Source organism: Amblyraja radiata, chromosome 3 (assembly GCF_010909765.2).
Source record: "Amblyraja radiata isolate CabotCenter1 chromosome 3, sAmbRad1.1.pri, whole genome shotgun sequence".
Lineage (NCBI taxonomy): Eukaryota > Metazoa > Chordata > Chondrichthyes > Rajiformes > Rajidae > Amblyraja > Amblyraja radiata.
In genome coordinates, this window is record NC_045958.1 from 129,875,462 (window position 1) to 129,895,198 (window position 19,737).

Here is a 19,737-nt window from a genome sequence, read left to right on the forward strand (position 1 = left end):
TTTTTTTTTAAATTTTATTATGAAACTACTTTTATTCAAAAAATAAACATAAACATAGAGTATTAACACAATCAAAGACTGCCTATGCTGACAGTTTACAAACAAATGATCGTCAAATTAATAACATCAACGTCAACTGGACCCACGAATAGCCGTTGAAGGTCGAGTGTTCCGTTTATCAACAAAACACTCGACCTTCAACGGCGACCAGTATTCATGGAAAGCCTCCAAAGTCCCGATGGACACCACGTGTTCCCTCTTAACACTTAAACAAAATTATCAAATTAAAATATTAACATTCTTATCGATAATATATTCAACCTCCTGTGGTGACCAGCGTGCACAGAAGGCCTCCGCAGTCCCCATGGACACCGCGTGTTCCTTTTCTAGGGACACGCGAGCTCGTACGTAACCCCGGAAAAGGGGCAGGCAGGCGACCGGTGTGCGGCCATCGACTGCCCGCTGCCTGGACCCGCGAATGGCCATCTTGGCCAGGCCCAGGAGTGGACCGACAGGGAGACCCACTCCTCCCTCCCAACCTTTCCCCCTCTGCACCGGATGCCCATAAATTAATAATGTTGGACTAAAATGTAGCCAAAACTTGAGGAGCAGCCCTTTCAGATACTCGAACAGTGGCTGCAACCTCTCACACTCTATGTACACATGGAACACGGTCTCTACCTCACCGCAGAAATGACAAGCAGGGGAGGAGTCCGTGAACCGGCTCAAATACCTATTACAGGCCACGGCTTTGTGCAACACTCTCCACCCCAGGTCCCCGATGTAAAGGGGGAGGACTCCCTTGTAGAGAGACCTCCACTGGGGACCGCTCCCCTCGTCAGGTGGTAACACGGACCGCCAGGGTGTGTCTGGATGAAAGACGAGGGCGAGGAAGTGGAGAGTGTGCAGGAGCAGCCTGTACAGTACGCGCCTCTCCGCGTCACAGAACGGTACGCTGGGCATCTCGGAAAGGCGGCTCATGTTGCATGGGGCCGACTCTCGGGGAGGGACCCGGGCCTTGGGCCCTATGAACAATTCCGACTGAACGGGGTCAAGCTCGTCCGGAATCGTTCCATGCACACGTCTCTCCTCAACACCCACCATCACAGCCACGACACCCCCCTCCCCCTGAGGAGTAGGGCCCTGGCTGAAGGTGACCAAATTCCTGGCCTTCAAGAGGTCACGGTAAAAGCCAGGCAACTCCCGCCTAGCGCGTCGACTCATGCCCGCTAATGGGAGCCGTGAGCCCTCCTGAAGGCAGCGCCCCTGGCGTAAAAAATACGTCGCCAACACGTGCCATTTAGGAGGGTAGTCCGAGTAGACGTACCTCCGCAGGGTCCTGAGTCGGAGAGCCGCCACCTGGGTGCGAATACATACCAGCGCCTGACCACCCTCCTCCAATGGGAGACTCAGAACCCCAGCAGAGACCCAGTGGTTCCTCTCGCCCCAGAAGAAGTTGACCAATCTCCTCTGTAACATGGTTATAAAATAAGAGGACGGGACCATAGTGGCCATCCGGTACCACAGCAGAGAGGCCACCAGCTGGTTAATAACTACAGCCCTGCCCCGGTAAGAGAGCACACCAAGTAGGCCGGACCAACGTCCCAGCCGGGCGATCACCTTCGCCTCCAGCTCCTGCCAGTTCGCCGGCCACCCCCTCTCATCGGGACTCAGGTAGACCCCCAGATAGAGGAGGTGCGTGGTATTCCACGCAAAACCTGCCATCTCCTCCGGCAGGGAGTCCACCTGCCACCTACCCACCAAGAGACCAGAACACTTCCCCCAGTTGATCTTGGCGGAGGAAGCAGCCGAGAAAACCTGCTGGCACTCACGCATCCTCCGCAGGTCAACAGGGTCGGTGAACATCAGAATTACATCGTCGGCGTAGGCCGAGAGGACCACCTCCATCCCCGGCCCCGGTAAGCCAGGCCTGTCAACCGTCTCCGGAGAAGGCACAGGAAAGGCTCAACACAGATGGAGTACAGCTGGCCGGACATGGGACATCCCTGACGAACACCCCTCTCAAAGGGAAAGGGGGCCAACAAAGAGCCGTTGACCTTAACAAGGCATTCTACAGCAGTATATAAAAGTCGAACCCAGGCCACAAATTGTGGTCCAAATCCGAACGCCTGCAGAGTCCCCAGAAGGTAATCATGCTCCACCCTGTCGAACGCCTTCTCCTGGTCGAGGGAGAGAAAGGCGACCGACAGACCAGCTCCCTGGGTCAGATAGATCAGGTCCCGGACTAGATGAACATTGTCCTGGATTGACCGGCCCGGGACTGTGTACGACTGGTCAGGGTGGATCACCTGGGACAACACGGGACCCAGGCGATTCGCTAATGCCCGGGCAAAAACTTTATAGTCCGTGCTGAGGAGAGAGACCGGGCGCCAGTTCTTCAAAAGGTGGAGATCGCCCTTCTTGGGCAGCAGGACAACAACTGCCCTGCGCCACGAGAAGGGCATCTCCCCAGTCGCCAGGCTCTCCCCCAGGACCTTCATATAGTCACCCCCCAGGACATCCCAGAAGGCTCTAAGGTACTCCACAGTCAACCCATCCAGCCCTGGAGACTTGCCCCCCTTGAGCTGGTGCAGGGCACCAGTCATCTCCTCCAGAGTTAGGGGATCATCCAGGTGTTCAGCCACATCATTGCACACAGCAGGTAAGCCCTCCCACAGGACCTCTTGCGCCTCCCCACTCGATGTGCTTGCCGAGAACAGAGTCTTGTAGAAAGACCCAACCGAGGCACCAATGCTCTCTGGGTCTGTGACAGAGGAGCCATCATCCGCAAGCAACTCAACAAGCTGCCTGCGGGCTCCTCGCCCCTTCTCCAGAGAAAAGAAAAAGGGGGAGGCGCGGTCCAGATCGTGTAACATCTGGACTCGCGACCTCACATACGCACCCCGGGCTCTCCTAAGCTGCAAGTCCCTCAGTGCTCCCTTCTTCTCCTGGTATTCCTCCCACTCACATGAAGCCCCACCAGTCTGATCCAGACGTGCCCCCGAGTCGAGCAACTCTCTCTCAAGCCGTCCGATCTCAGAGTTTCGCCTCTTAGTCGACCCCCTCGTGTAGTCCTGGCAAAACAGACGGACGTAGGCCTTCCCCACGTCCCACCACTGCCTTAGGGAAAGGAAACGCCCCTGCCTCTCTCTCCACCTCGCCCAGAACTGGAGCCATCACGGCAGCCATTGGGACCAAACAATATCACCTCTGTCTTCTTTTCATTAAATCCTAGAAAGTTTAGGGCCATCCAGGATTTAATGTCATCAAGACATAACAGAAGTGATTTTACAGAGAATGCATCTTCCTTCCTCAGCGGCACATATAGTTGGCTATCATCAGCATAACAATGAAAAGAGATGCCATGCTTTCTAAGAATGGAACCCAGAGGGAGTAAATACAGTGAGAAAAGCAGGGGCCCTAAAATTGAGCCCTGTGGAACCCCATATGACAGAGGAGCGGAGGAGGAGCGGAGGAGGATTCAAAACCAGCAAGGCTTACACACATAGTGTTCAAGAAGGAACTGCAGATGCTGGAAGATCGAAGGTACACAAAATTGCTGGAGAAACTCAGCGGGTGCAGCAGCATCTATGGAGCGAAGGAAATAGGCGACGTTTTGGGCCGAAACCCTTCTTCAGGCTTACACACATAGTTCTGTCTGCCAGATAAGACCTGAACCATCCCAGGGCACTGCCACAAATGCCCACTAGGTGCTGTAACCGAGATACTAAGATACCATGGTCCACTGTATCAAAGGCGGCAGATAGGTCCAGCAGGACAAGAACCACATAATCACCAGAATCATTAGCTAGGAGGATAGTAAGCCATTTAGAACGGAGACGAGGAAACACTTTTTCTCACAGAGAGTGGTGAGTCTGTGGAATTCTCTGCCTCAGGACGATGGAGGCCGGTTCTCAGGATGCTTTCAGCAGAGAGCTAGATAGGGCTTTTAAAAATAGCGGAGTCAGGGGATATGGGGAGAAGGCAGGAACGGGGTACTGATTGGGGATGATCAGCCATGATCACATTGAATGGCTCGAAGGGCCAAATGGCCTACTCCTGCACCTATTGTCTATTGTCTATTGTTCCATCCTGACTATGGGTGCTGTCTGTACGGAGTTTGTACCTTCTCCCCGCGACCACGTGGGTTTTCTCCGGGCGCTCCGGTTTCCTCCCACACTCCGAAAACCTACAGGTTTGTAGGTTTAGTTTAGTTCAGAGATACAGAGCAGAAACAGACCCACCATCGGTACGCCGAGTCCGCACCGCCCAGCGATCCTCAAACACTAACATTTTCCTACACACATTGGGGTGTAATTTTTACATTTACACCAAGTCAATGTGCTGCTCTGTTAATTGACCAATAATATTGTAAATTGTCCCTAGTGTATAGGATAGTGTCAATGTGCAGGGATCGCTGGCCAGCATGAACTCGGTGGGCCAAACTAAACTAAACTTCAACAAATCCTTGTGGGTTAATTGGCTTCAGTAAATAAAAATTGTCCCTCGTGTGTGTAGGATAGAGCTATTGTACGGGGTGATCGCTGGTCGGTGTGGACTCGGTGGGTTGAAGGGTCTGTTTCTGCAATAAAGTCTGATTAAAGATAGTCTGAGGGTCTCCAATGTGGTAGGTAGATACTAGGTCAGGACATGCAACACCATGTAATGTATGTACATGCCATTAACATTAACGCAGCTTTGTCAATAAACAATAGACAATAGGAGCAGGAATAGGCCATTCGGCCCTTCGAGCCAGCACCGCCATTCAATGTGATCATGGCTGATCATCCCCAATCAGTACCCCGTTCCTGCCTTCTTCCCATATCCCCTGACTCCGCTATCTTTAAGAGCCCTCTCTCTTGGAAGTATCCAGAGAACCGGCCTCCACCGCCCTCTGAGGCAGAGAATTCCACACACTCACAACTCTCTGTGAGAAAAAGTGTTTCCTCATCTCAGTTATAAATGCCTTACCCCTTATTCTTAAACTGTGGCCCCTGGTTCTGGACTCCCCCAACATCATTGCACAGAAAAGGATCCAAACAGAACCAGCAGCTCCACTCTCCACGATTTATTTTATTCAAATCATTAAAATAATATTCTAAACAAATAAAAGTCTATACTTGTACAGCACAGAAACACGGCCTACGGCCCAATGCGCCCATGCTGAGCACCAAAGACTCACCCATACTAATTATGTTCAACCGCATTTCATTGTTGCTTTTCATGTCTGAGTTTGTTCAGACGGGAGGCATTGCCTCCAGCACTGCTTCAAGCAGAGCATTCACATTACCAAACAGCTTCAGGGCCGTTCTTCAGATCCAGTTCAGTTTATTGTCACGTTAGTTTACCGAGGTACAGTGAAAAGCTTTTGTTGCGTGCTAACCCATCAGTGGAAAGACTGTACATGATTACAATCGATCCGTTTGCTGAGAGGCCCTAGTGAGACCACACCTGCAGTATTGTGTGCAGTTTCGGTCCCCTAATTTGAGGAAGGACATTCTTGCTATTGAGGGAGTGCAGCGTAGGTTTACCAGGTTAATTCCCGAGATGGCGGGACTGTCATATGCTGTGAGAATGGAGCGGCTGGGCTTGTACACTCTGGAGTTTAGAAGGATGAGGGGGATCTTATTGAAACATATAAGATTGTTAAGGGTTTGGACACACTAGAGGCAGGAAACATGTTCCCGAAGTTGGGGGAGTCCAGAACCAGGGGCCACAGTTTAAGAATAAGGGGCAAGCCATTTAGAACGGAGACGAGGAAACACTTTTTCTCACAGAGAGTTGTGAGTGTGGAATTCTCTGCCTCAGAGGGCGGTGGAGGCCGGTTCTCTGGATACTGTCAAGAGAGAGTTAGATAGGGCTCTTAAAGATAGCGGAGTCAGGGGATATGGGGAGAAGGCAGGAACGGGGTACTGATTGGGGATGATCAGCCATGATCACATTGATCTTGAAGGGCGAATGGCCTACTGCACCTATTGTCTATTGTTCACCTTGTGCAGATTCACAGTGTATCGAGACCCTTCATCAGTTCAGTTTAGTTTATTGTCCCGTGTACCAAGATACAATGAAAAGCTTTTGTTGACTAAGCAGTCAGCGGAAAGATTACAAGTCATTTACAGTGTACAGATACAGGATAAGGGAATAACATTTATTGCAAGGTAAAGCCAGCAAAGTCCGATCAAAGATAGTCTGAGGGTCACCAATGAGGTAGATGGTAGTTCAGCGCTGCTCTCTGGTTGTGGTAGGATGGTTCAGTTGCCTGATAACAGCTGGGAAGAAACTGTCCCTGAATCTGAAGGTGTGCGTTTTCACACTTCTGTACCTCTTGCCTGATGGGAGAGGGGAGACGAGGGAGTGGCCGGGATGCGTCTGTGCATGGACTGAGTGCTAGATCGCTGACAGTACATTAATGGGGAATCTCTTACCCTGCAGATATACTGGTTTCTTTCCCCTGGGGAAAAGGTCTGTGATCTCACGATCATGCTGCTCCTCACAAAGTTGTTGTGCCGCTGGCCCAGGCTGGCCCTCTCCTTGGTAGGGACAGACACATACTCCACCGTAGATTCATCCGTGTTCATCTCCTTGTCCACCTGCACACAGTAGGGGCAAACATCCTCACTGATGTGTGTGTGTGTGTGTATGAGTCTGTGTATGTATGTGTATGTGTGTGCATGTATGTGTGTGTATGTGTGTGCATGTGTGTGTGTGTGTGTATGTGTGTGTGTGTGTGTGTGTGTATATGTGTGTGCGTGTATATGTTTGTGTGTGTGTGTGTGTGTGTATGTGTGAGTGTATGTGTGTGTATGTGTGAGTGTGTGTGTGTATATATGTGTGTGTGTGCGTGTGTGTGTATGTGTGTGTGTGTATATGTGTGTATGTATGTGTGTGTATATATGTTTATGTGTGTGTGAGTTTATGTATGCATGTGTGTGTGTGTGTGTGTGTGTATCGATGTATGTTTATGTGTATGTGCATGTATGTGTGTATGTGTGTGTGTCTATGTATGTGTATGTGTGTGTATATGTGTGTACGTGTGTGTATGTATGTGTGTGGGTGGGTGTATGTGTAAGTGTGTGTGTGTGCGTGTATGTGTGTGTGTGTATGTGTGAGTGTGTGTATATAAATGTATACATGAACACACACAGGTGTACATACACATGCAAAGACACACAGACACACATCTGTGTGTCTTTGCATGTGTATGTGTGGGTCTGCATGTGCGTGTGCATGTGCATGTGTGTCTATATGTCTGTGTGTCTGTATATGTGTATATATACGTCTGTATGCTTGTCTGTGCATGTGTCTTTCTCTCTCTGTGCCTCTGTGTGTGTATGTCTGCGTGCGTGTCTGCATGTGTACATGCATGTGTGTGTGCCTACATGTGTACATGTGTGCATTTGTGTGTCTGTGTGCATGCATGTATGTGTGTGTGCATGTGTCTGTGCACATGTCTGTGTCTGCGCGTGTGTGTGTGTGCGCATGTGCGTGTACGTGTGTGTACACGTGTGTGTGCGTGTGTAGGCGTGTGTGGGTATGTGTGTGTAAGTGTGTGTACATGCGTGTGTGTGTACGTGTGTGTGTGTGGCATGTGTGTGTGTGCACACGTGTGTGTGCATGTGTGTGTGGTGTACACATGTGTGTGTCAATGATCACCATTCCTACCAGTATGGGCGGTGTTGTGCTGGGCTCCCTCTCGCCTGGTCTGTCTTTATCACTCTCTCTCTGAGACGGTTCCTGAGTTGCAGCCGCTCGCTCCTCCACCTCCACCTCCACACCACTGCCACCTCCTTCCTCCCCAGCTCCAGTCCTGTCTGCCCCCAGCAACCGCAGCCTGCAGTGAACAACAATAGATCAGAAAAATGATCGGTTGTCACGGGCTTCCATCACTAGATCAGTCAGATGGCCAAAGCATTGAAGAGCTTACACTCCAGGTGTGGCACGGTGGCGCAGCGGTAGAGTTGCTGCCTCACAGCGCCAGAGACCCGAGTTCAATCCCGACTACGGGTGCTGTCTGTACGGAGTTTGTACGTTCTCCCTGTCACCTGCGTGGGTTTTCTCCGGGTGCTCCGGTTTCCCCCCACACTCTAAAGACGTACAGGTTTGTAGGTTAATTGTCTTGGTATAAATTGTAAATTGTCCCTAGTGTGTGTGGGATAATGTTAGTGTGCGGGGATTGTTGGTTGGTGCAGACTCGGTGGGCCGAAGGGCCTGTTTCCACGCTGTATCTCTAAATTAAACGAAAACTAACCTCCATAAGTACGGGAGGATTGTAAATAACAGGGCCTACTTTTAGTTGGAGATAGACACAGAGTGCTGGAGTAACTCAGCGGGTCAGGCAGAATCTCTGGAGAACATGGATAGGTGACCTTTCACAGAGTGCTGGAGTAACTCAGCGGGTCAGACAGCATCTCTGGAGAACATGGATAGGTGACCTTTTACAGAGTGCTGGAGTAACTCAGCGGGTCAGACAGCATCTCTGTAGAACATGGATAGGTGAGCCAGCACTGCCATTCATTGTGATCATGGCTGATCGCCACTTATCAATAACCCGTGCCTGCCTTCTCCCCATATCCCTTGACTCCACTAGCCCCTAGAGCTCTATCTAACTCTCTCTTAAATCCATCCAGTGATTTGGCCTCCACTGCCCTCTGTGGCAGGGAATTCCATAAATTCACAACTCTCTGGGTGAAAACGTTTTTTCTCACCTCAGTCTTAAATGACCTCCCCTTTATTCTAAGACTGTGGCCCCTGGTTCTGGACTCGCCCAACATTGGGAACATTTTTGCTGCATCTAGCTTGTCCTGTCCTTTTATAATTTTATATGTTTCTATAAGACATCCCTCATCCTTCTAAACTCCGGTGAATACAAGCCTAGTCTTTTCAATTTTGAAGATGGGAGATGGACACAAAAAGTTGGAGTAACTCGGCGGGACAGGCAGCTGAGAGACGTTTCGGGTCGAGAACCTTCTTCAGACTGGTCAGGGGAAAGGGAAGAGGGAGAAGTTAGGAGGTCATGTTGTAGTTATGCAAGACGTTGGTGAAGGTAGACAAAAATGCTGGAGAAACACAGCGGGTGAGGCAGCATCTATGGAACGAAGGAAATATGCAACGTTTCGGCTCGAGATTCTTCTTCAGACTGATGTGAGGGTGGAGGGGGCGGGAAGAAGAAAGGAAGAGGCGGAGACAGTGGGCTGTGGGAGAGCTGGGAAGGGGAGGGGAAGGAGGGAGAAAGCAGGGACTACCTGAAATTAGAGAAGTCAATGTTCATACCGCTGGGGTGTAAACTGCCCAAGCGAAATATGAGGTGCTGCTCCTCCAATTTGCGGTGGGCCTCACTCTGGCCATGGAGGAGGCCCAGGCCAGAAAGGTCGAATTGGGAATGGGAGGGGGAGTTGAAGTGCTGAGCCACCGGGAGATCAGGTTGGTTATTGCAAACTGAGTGCAGGTGTTGGGCGAAGCGATCGCCAAGCCTACGCTTGGTCTCACCGATGTAGAGCAGCTGACATCTAAAGCAGCAGATGCAATAGATGAGGTTGGAGGAGATGCAGGTGAACCTCTGCCGCACCTGGAACGACTGCTTGGGTCCTTGGATGGAGTCAAGGGGGGAGGTAAAGCGACAAGTGTAGCATTTCCTGCGGTTGCAAGGGAAAGTACCAGGGGAGGGGGTGGTGCGGGTGGGAAGGGACGAATGGACCAGACAGTGCCGGAAGGAGTGGTCTCTGTGGAAAGCAGACAGGGGGGGGGAGATGGGAAGATGTGGCCAGTGGTGGGATCCCGTTGGAGGTTGCGAAAATGTTGGAGGATTATTTGTTGTATGTGACGGCTGGTGGGGTGGAAGGTGAGGACAAGGGGGACTCTGCCCTTGTTACGAGTGGGGGGGATGGGGAGTGAGGGCAGAGTTACGGGGTATAGAATAGACCCTGGTGAGAGCCTCATCTATAGTAGAGAGGGGAACCCCCGTTCCCTGAAGAATGAGGACATATCAGATGCCCTGGTGTGGAACACCTCATCTTGGGAGCAGAAGCGGTGTAGACGGAGTAATTGGGAGTAGGGGATGGAGTCCTTAAGGAAGCAGGGTGGGAAGAAGTGTAGTCCAGATAGCCATGGGAGTCAGTGGGTTTATAGAGCGGTTCCTTGTATGTTTTTTTAAACAAAAATAAAATTTAGTGCGAGACATTTCCACCCTGGGGAAAAGGTTTCGACTGTCTCATAAGTTTATATACTTCTATCAGGTCCACCACACAGCCTCTGGTGTTCCAAAGAAAGAAAGATGACCTTCACATAAACCAACCTCCCTTCCATTGACTCCATCTACACCTCACGCTGCCTCGGCAAGGCCAGCATCATTATCAAGGACCAGTCACACCCCGGCCACTCCCTCTTCTCCCCTCTCCCATCGGGCAAAAGGTATAAAAGTCCCAGATTCAGGGACTGTTTCTTACCAGCTGTTATCAGGCAACTGAACCATCCTACCACAACCAGAGAGCAGTCCTGAACTACTATCTACCTCATTGGTGACCCTCGGACTATCTTTGATCGGACTTTGCTGGCTTTACCTTGCACTAAATGTTATTTCCTTATCATGTATATGTACCCTGTGAATAGCTCGATTGTAATAGACAATAGACAATAGGTGCAGGAGTAGGCCATTCGGCCCTTCGCGCCAGCACCACCATTCAATGTGATCATGGCTGATCATCCACGATCAGTACCCCGTTCCTGCCTTCTCCCCATATTCCCATTCAACAAAATAAAGAGAGTACAGAGGAGATTTACTAGAATGTTGCCTGGGTTTCAGCAACTAAGTTACAGAGAAAGGTTGAACAAGTTAGGGCTTTATTCTTTGGAGCGCAGAAGGTTAAGGGGGGACTTGATAGAGGTTTTTAAAATGATGAGAGGGATAGACAGAGTTGACGTGGAAAAGCTTTTCCCACTGAGAGTAGGGAAGATTCAAACAAGGGGACATGACTTGAGAATTAAGGGACTGATGTTTAGGGGTAACATGAGGGGGAACTTCTTTACTCAGAGAGTGGTAGCGGTGTGGAATGAGCTTCCAGTGAAGGTGGTGGAGGCAGGTTCGTTTTTATCATTTAAAAATATATTGGATAGTTATATGGATGGGAAAGGAATGGAGGGTTATGGTCTGAGCGCAGGTATATGGGACTAGGGGAGATTATGTGTTCGGCACGGACTAGAAGGGTCGAGATGGCCTGTTTCCGTGCTGTAATTGTTATATGGTTATATGGACGTCATATCCCCTGACTGGATGCTTTCAAGAGAGAGCTAGATAGGGCTCTTAAAAATAGTGGAATCAGGGGATATGGAGAGAAGGCAGGAACGGGGCACTGATTGGGGATGATCAGCCATGATCACATTGAATGGCGGTGCTGGCTCGAAGGGCCGAATGGCCTACTCCTGCACCTATTGTCTATTGTCTATTCTTAAGAGCCCTATCTGGCTCTCTCTTGAAAGTATCCAGAGAACCGGCCTCCACCGCCCTCTGAGGCAGAGAATTCCACAGACTCACCACTCTCTGTGAGAAAAAGTGTTTCCTCGTCTCCGTTCTAAATGGCTTACTCCTTATTCTTAAACTGTGGCCATGATTGTAATCATGTATTTCCTTTCCGCTGACTGGTTAGCACGCAACAAAAGCTTTTCACTGTACCTCGGTACACATGATAGTAAACTAAACCGAACTGAACTGAAAGTAATCCAAGTCTGTTCAACGTTCTGTTGTGAGTCTGGTGATGACTGATGGAAATCAGTTCCGCTGGAAAGATAAAGAAATATAATGATGGTGCCACTAGGATTACAGTACCACTGCTCGCCTGAGACTCACCCTCTGTCCGGTGTCACCAACTCCTTCTCCACTGCCAGGAGCTCCACAGATGTTCTCTCCAGCAAGACAGACACTGCATCCTGTTGGAATCAAGAGAAGAAAGTTCATAAGGTCAATAGACAATAGACAATAGGTGCAGGAGTAGGCCATTTGGCCCTTCGAGCCAGCACCGCCATTCAATGTGATCATGGCTGATCATCCCCAATCAGTACCCCGTTCCTGCCTTCTCCCCATATCCCCTGACTCCGCTTTCTTTAAGAGCTCTATCTAGTTCTCTCTTGAAAGCATCCAAAGAACTGGCCTCCACCACCCTCTGAGGCAGAGAATTCCACACTCACCACTCTCTGCGAGAAAAAGTGTTTCCTCATCTCCGTTTTAAATGGCTTACTCCTTATTCTTAAACTAAAGCAGAATTAGCCCCATCAAGTCTACTCTGCCATTCAATCAAGGTTGATATTATTGAACCATATAAGATAAGGGTTTGGACACGATAGAGGCAGGAAACATGTTCCCGATGTTGGGGGAGTCCAGAACCAGGGGCCACAGTTTAAGAATAAGGAGTAAGCCATTTAGAACGTAGACGAGGAAACACTTTTTCTCAGAGAGTTGTGAGTGTGGAATTCTCTGCCTCAGAGGGCGGTGGAGGCCGGTTCTCTGGATGCTTTCAAGATAGAGCTAGATAGGGCTCTTAAAGATAGCGGAGTCAGGGGATATGGGGAGAAGGCAGGAACTGATTGGGGATGATCAGCCATGATCACATTGAATGGCGGTGCTGGCTCGAAGGGCCGAATGACCTACTCCTGCACCTATTATCTATTGTCTATCTCTCCCTCCTAACCCCATTCTCCTGCCTTCTCCCCATAAACCCTGACACCCTTACCAATCAAGAAACTATCTATGCCTTAAGAACGCCCATTGACGGCCTCCACAGCCGTTTGTGGCAATGAATTCAACAGATTCACCACTCTGACGAAGCAAAAACAATTCAAGGCATTTAAGGAGCTCAACTCTTTTTTTTTTTCAAGTAGAATTTTGTACTGTCACTGATAGATTGGAATCGGACAATGATTGAATAGATGCGGTGAATTAGATGCAGTTGAATTTCACCAGGTTAATTTCCGGGATGGCGGGACTGTCATATGCTGAGAGAATGGAGCGGCTGGGCTTGTACACTCTGGAGTTTAGAAGGATGAGAGGGCATCTTATTGAAACATATAAGATTATTAAGGGTTTGGACATGCTAGAGGCAGGAAACATGTTCCCGATGTTGGGGGAGTCCAGAACCAGGGGCCACAGTTTAAGAATATGGGGTCAGCCATTTAGAACGGAAAAACGTTTTCACACAGAGAGTGGTGAGGCTGTGGAATTCTCTGCCTCAGAGGGCGGTGGAGGCTGGTTCTCTGGATACGTTCAAGAGAGAGTTAGATAGTGCTCTTAGGGATAGCGGAGTTACGGGATATGGAGAGAAGGCAGGAATGGGGTACTGATTGTGGACGATCAGCCATGATCACATTGAATGGTGTTGCAGGCTCGAAGGGCCAAATGGCCTACTCCTGCACCTATTGTCTATTATCCATTGTTTATTGGCCAGTGTAGGGGAATCGAGAACTGGAGGACATAGGTTTAAGGTGAGGGGGGAAAGATTTAATAGGAATCTGAGGGGTAACGTTTTCACACAGGTTGTATGGAACAAGCTGAGGTACAGGAAGGAACTGTAGATGCTGGTTTTAAACCAAAGATAGTGTGCTGCCTGATCCGCTGAGTTACTCCAGCTTTTTGTGCCAATCTTTGCCAAAGGAAGGAGTTGAGGCAAGTACTTTCACAAAGTTTGGATGTTCGGACGGGTACATGGGTATGCTTTGAAGGACATGGGTCAAATGCGGGCAGGTGGGATGCAAAGAGTGGTGGGCGTACGGAAAGAGCTGCCCGAAGAGGTCGTTGAGGCAGGGACTATCGCAACATTGAAAAGACATTTGGACAGGTACATGGTTAGGACAAGTTTAGAGGGATATGGGCCAAACGCGGGCAGGTGGGACTAGTGTGGATGGGACATTGTTGGTCGGTGTGAACAAGTCGGGCCGAAGGGCCTGTTTCCACACTGTACCAGGCAATGTTTAATGTTTTGTGTGTCATTCCTAACTGTCACTGTAGGTCATGTTGTCACTTGTGGGCGGAGCACCAACTGCGGAGCACCAACTGCATCTGCAGTTCTTTCTTAAACATTCTGACTAAGGGTGCTGGAGTTTGTACTTTCTCGTCGCGACCTAGTGTGTGTAGGATAGAGCTAGTGTGCGGGGATCACCGGTCGGCGTGGACCATTTCCGCGCTGTACCTCTAAACTTCCTTGTATGTGAATACTTGGCCAATAAACTTATTCATTCACTCATTCATTCATCACTCTGTGACTCTCATTGGGAGATTGGTGGCCACTGATGGCAATCTACCGCCTAAAGTCCTGGCAACAGTGTGTTTGGATCGAACTTTGTACTTTGGAAATGGCGGAAAAAACATGGCGGCGCCCGCATGTGTAAATACGCTAGGAGAATTTCACGTTGACAATGTGACGAAGAGGGCACCATTGACCCATTGAAGTTTCCAGCCACTCCATTGTGGCCCTGTACCTTGTCCAGAGTGCTGCAAGGCTGTGACGCAAGGGAGGTATCCCTTGTCTGTGCCTTGCTGCTGCTGTGTTGAATGTCCATGTTCTTGTAGAGCAGCATGTTGTACCAGCACGTGGACATCTCCCCTCCGCTGCAGTGGTCGGCCAGGCTGATCTGGGTGGAGGCCTTTGGGAGAGAGAGACACACATAAGGGGATTGTCAACTTGAAGAGTTGATCAGTTTGGTTCACGGCGTTCCATCCTGACTACGGGTGCAGAAGGTGGACAAAACTGCTGGAGAAACTCGGCGGGTGAGGCAGCATCTATGGAGTGAAGGAAATAGGCGACGTCCAAGTCTGAAGAAGGGTCTCGACCCCAAACGTCACCCATTCCTTCACTCCATAGATGCTGCCTCACCTGCTGAGTTTCTCCAGCAATTTTGTCCACCTTCGATTTTTCCAGCATCTGCAGTTCTTTCTTAAACATACTGACTAAGGGTGCTGGAGTTTGTACTTTCTCGCCGCGACCTAGTGTGTGTAGGATAGAGCTAGTGTGCGGGGATCACCGGTCGGCGTGGACCATTCCCGCGCTGTATCTCCAAACTGAACTACAAAATGTTGCCTGACCTGCTGAGTTAGTCCAGCACTTTGTGTCTTCAGCTTTTAGTTTAGTTTGGAGATGCAGCGCAGAAGCAGGCCCTTCGGCCCACCGAGTCTGCGCCGACCAGCGATCTCCACACATCCTTTTTACATTCATACCGAGTCAATTAACCTACAAACCTGGATTGGAAGAAACTGCAGATAATAGACAACAGACAATAGACAATAGACAATAGGTGCAGGAGTAGACCATTCTGCCCTTCAAGCCAGCACCACCATTCAATGTGATCATGGCTGATCATCCACAATCAGTACCCCGTTCCTGCTTTCTCTCCATATCCCCTGACTCCGCTATCTTTAAGAGCCCTATCTAGCTCTCTCTTGAAAGCATCCAGAGAACCGGTCTCCACCGCCCTCTGAGGCAGAGATTTCCACAGACTCACAACTCTCTGTGAGAAAAAGTGTTTCCTCATCTCCGTTCTAAATGGCTTCCCCCTTATTCTTAGACTGTGTCCCCTGGTTCTGGACTCCCCCAACATCGGGAACATGTTTCCTGCCTCTAGCATGTCCAAATCCTTAACAATCTTATATGTTTCAATGATGCCCTCTCATCCTTCCGAACTCCAGAGTGTACAAGTCCAGCTGATCCATTCTCTCAGCATATGACAGTCCCGCCATCCCGGGAATTAACCTTGTAAACCTACGCTGCACTCCCTCAATAGCACGAATGTCCTTCCTCAAATTAGGGGACCAAAACTGCACACAATACTCCAGGTGCGGTCTCACTAGGGCCCTGTACATCTGCAGAAGGACCTCTTTGCTGCAATCCTCGACTCCTCTTGTTATGAAGGCCATGGTGAAGATTATGAAGATGCTGGTTAAAATTGAAGATAGACACAAGATGCTGGAGTAACTCAGCGGGGCCGGCAGCATCTCTGGGGAGAAGGAACGGGTGACATTTCGGGTCGAGACCATTCTTCAGTCTGAAGAACTTTGCAGTCTCCAGCATTTTGTGTCTACCTTGACCTACAAACCTGTACGTCTTTGGAGTGTGGGTGGAATCCGAAGATCCAGGTGAAAACCCACGCAGGTCACGGGGAGAACGTACAAAGCCCGTACAGACAGCACCCGTAGTCCGGATCGAATCTGGCACTGTAAGCGCTGTACGGCAGCAACTCTACCGCTGCGCCACCGTGCTGCTGCCTCCTTTGTTTTATACGGTTAATAATAGGCAATAGGTGCAGGAGTAGGCCAATCGGCCCTTCGAGCCAGCACCGCCTTTCAATGTGATCATGGCTGATCATCCCCAATCAGTACCCCGTTCCTGCCTTCTCCCCATATCCACTAACTCCGTTATTGTTAAGAGCCCTATCTAGCTCTCTCTTGAAAGCATCCAGAGAACCTGCCTCCACCGCCCTCTGAGGCAGTGAATTCCACAGACTCACCACTCCGTGTGAAAAAGTTTTTCCTCATCTGCGTTCTAAATGGCTTACTCCTTGTTCTGAAACTGTGGCCCCTGGTTCTGGACTCCCCCAACATCGGGAACATGTTTCCTGCCTCTAGCGTGTCCAAACCCTTAATAATATTATATGTTTCAATAAGATACCCTCTCATCCTTCTAAACTCCAGTGTGTACAAGCCCAGCTGCTCCATTCTCTCAGCATATGACAGTCCCGCCATCCCGGGAATTAACCTTGTAAACCTACGCTGCACTCCCTCAATAGCAAGAATGTTGATCGAGCCTCATCCATCCCTTACCAGACAGTCGTCCAACCGCGCCTCGCCCACGGTGCACACGTCCACTCGCAGCGTCTTCTGGCGCAGAGCGGCGCGGGCGATGGCCACCCTGAACACCTCCCTGAGGACCAGAGTCCGGGCGACACTCTGGACCTTGGTGCGGAACAGGCTGCTGGAGTCGCTCGGGCTGGGGAGCAGCGCTGCTCTGACGTACCTGCGAGATCGAGCGAGCGAGCGAGTGAGCGGTTAAACCTTCACCGGCGGTCGTGGAATTGTTTCGTTCCATTCCGTTTAGTTCATCGTCACGTGTACCAAGTTGTACCAACAGGGCCGGCCTTACGCCGATTGGACCGATTGCTCCCAATTGGGCCCCGCACCTAATGGGGGCCCCGCACCAGCATAATCTACTCTCGGCTCAGGTAAATCTACCCCGGGTGGAGGGAGGAGGGGTGGAGAGAGAGTAGAGGGGTGGTGGGGGAAGAAAGGGGTAGACGGGGAGGGAGTGTGAGGGGGAATGGAGGAGGGGGAGGTGGTTCGTTCCCTCACGGTCCCGGGGCAGCGCTCTCGCCCCTCCAGTCGCCGTGCTACATGCACGCAGCCCCGGCTCTACCCCTTTCTCTCCCTGGGCAGACGCAGTGATCAATACACGGAGGGCTGGGCCGGGGTTGGAACAACATTTCCAAACCCTGGCCTCAGCCCACACCCGTCCGCCCGGACCCCGGCATCTGCGCCCGCTGCTGGCCCTCTCCCTCCCTTCTCTCCTCCCCTTCTATCCCTCCCTTCCCTTCTTCCCTCCTCCCTTCTCTCCTCCCCTTCCCCCCCTCCCTTCCCTTCTTCCCTCCTCTCCTCCCTCCCTCCCTCTCTCTTTTCCATTCTCTCATTCCCTCTCTCCCTCCCTTCTCTCCTTTCCTCCCACACACACATCACACACAGACAACCAACACACACACAACTAAGTTAGGATGTGGTAGAAGCTCAAAGGGTAGGATGGGGCTGAAGTCCAAAAGTTAATGCCTGGACTGGTTTTACGCCAATAGTTATTGGTTTTCCAGGATCTAGTTTTCATTTCACAGTCACTAAAACAAGTGGTATTGTAACTGTGTACTTTTCAGAGGTGATCTACACATTTTGTTTGTTACTTGTAGGCTTACATGTATGCAATTTTATATTAAAATGTAGCTTAGATCTGTTTGGTCCATTAAGTCGCAGGCACTTTTTAAGCACAGATTTTGATTACTTTCCATTCTACCATAGAGATATAAAGTCTATAATAGACTTTAATTATATTTCTATGATTCTACAGACCTTGGCTGGGAACCTGGGGTTCACCAAAATTGTTCCCAATTGGGCCCCGCACCTCCTAAGGCCGGCCCTGTGTACCAACGTCCAACAACGTTGCCTGAGGAAGATTCTGAAGACTCGCTACAGAGACCACGACACATACGAGGAGATCTACCGGGAAACTGCAACAAAGCCTCTCAGCCAGGACATAGAGGGACGCAGGATGAAATCTGCAGGACATGTGCTCAGAATGTCACCAGAACGTGCACCCGAGATAGCAATGACATGGCAAGCTGACGGAAGAAGGACAAGAGGCCGGCCAAAACTCACACACAGGCAACGTTCCAGAAGGATTTGGAAGCCCGTGATGCTAACCTATCGAGGGTGGAAGACATCGCACATAACTGAACAGAATGGCGAAAGCTTGCTGCCCAATGCACTCAACAGTGTCGGAGGAACTAAGTCTAAGTAAGTAAGTATCGAGGTACAGTGAAAAGATTTTGTTGAGTGGTATCCAGTCAGTGGAAAGACAATACATGATTACGATCGAGCCATCTACATGATAATGGAGCAAAGGAAATAGGCAACGTTTCGGGTCGAAACCCTTCTTCAGTCTGAAGGAGGCCCAGGATAGAAAGGTCAGATTGGGACTGGGAGGGGGAGTTGAAGCGCTGAGCCACCAGGAGATCGGGTAGGTTAAGATGGACTGAGCGGAGAGGTCAGGTGTGGGTGGGTGAGTGAGGCCCGGAGCTGTGGGGGGGGAGTCACTGCGAGGGCCTGTTGGTGCCAGCGCGTCGCTCAGGTGTGGGGTGAGTGAGGTTTTCACAGCGAGCAGCTGAGAACAAAAAATAAACCTGGCTTGGAGAATTAAGGGGGACTATTGGGGTCTAAATGGGATACTTTGTATCTTTGTCTGCAGCCTTAAAGGGCCTGTCCCACTTGCATGCGATTGCATGCGTTCGGCGCGACCAAACGGAAGCGGAGTTCACGCGAAGTTCATGCTAAGTACGCGTGTGACGTCATTTGCGTCATACTTACCAATCAGCTGGGCAGGAGGCGGGCTGACTTAATTTGGGCGTCGCACGGCGTCGGGCGGTGACGTCATCACGCAACGCCACGTGGTGACGTCATCGCACAACGCCAAGCACTAGGCGTACGCCATCAAGACGCTGCGTACGACGTCAAGACGCTGCGTACGACCGCAATGCACCAGCGTGCCGACAGGCCGTTGGCGAGCGAAGATTTCGGCCACTGCCAGAATTTTGGAGCCCGGTCTCAGGACCCATCCCCGCACAACTCCGCGCTTCTAAGTGGGACCGGCCCCGCGCGGCCATACGGTGCCCGTACGCCTCAAGCGATCACAAGGTTGTGTAATTTGCGAGCCAAGGTCGCGTAAGTGGGACAGGCCCTTTAGGTGGCGGCTCTTTGCATACCTATGTGTGCAAAACAAAGATTCTCACTGTGATAATAAAGTATTCGTTCATTCAGACAGTAGGTCAGTCAATACTTACACTTTACACCCAGTAGGCAGAAGCAAAGCAGTCAGATTCCTCAGTTGTATCAGAATTATGATGAAGCTTCCATGGTTGGGATCATACCTGTGGCGGCCAAGATATTATAAAATGGCAGATATTTCAACAAAGAGAAATAGACGGCAGGCAAAACTAACACAGAGGTAATAA

The 19,737-nt window shown here is 50.4% G+C and overlaps 1 protein-coding gene across 1 annotated transcript in view; it reads right to left on the reverse strand.

Moving 5' to 3' along the window:
* Positions 1–19,737, reverse strand: part of wwc2 (WW and C2 domain containing 2) — a 116,691-nt gene that overhangs the window by 973 nt on the left and 95,981 nt on the right. Inside the window, exons 14-19 of the mRNA XM_033018850.1 lie at positions 19,567–19,653; positions 16,796–16,988; positions 14,461–14,625; positions 11,840–11,919; positions 7,663–7,831; positions 6,349–6,590 (exon numbers count right to left, since the gene is read on the reverse strand). Of these exons, the coding sequence (XP_032874741.1) occupies positions 6,349–6,590; positions 7,663–7,831; positions 11,840–11,919; positions 14,461–14,625; positions 16,796–16,988; positions 19,567–19,653 (936 nt within the window). The remainder of the gene's footprint in view (positions 1–6,348; positions 6,591–7,662; positions 7,832–11,839; positions 11,920–14,460; positions 14,626–16,795; positions 16,989–19,566; positions 19,654–19,737) is intronic.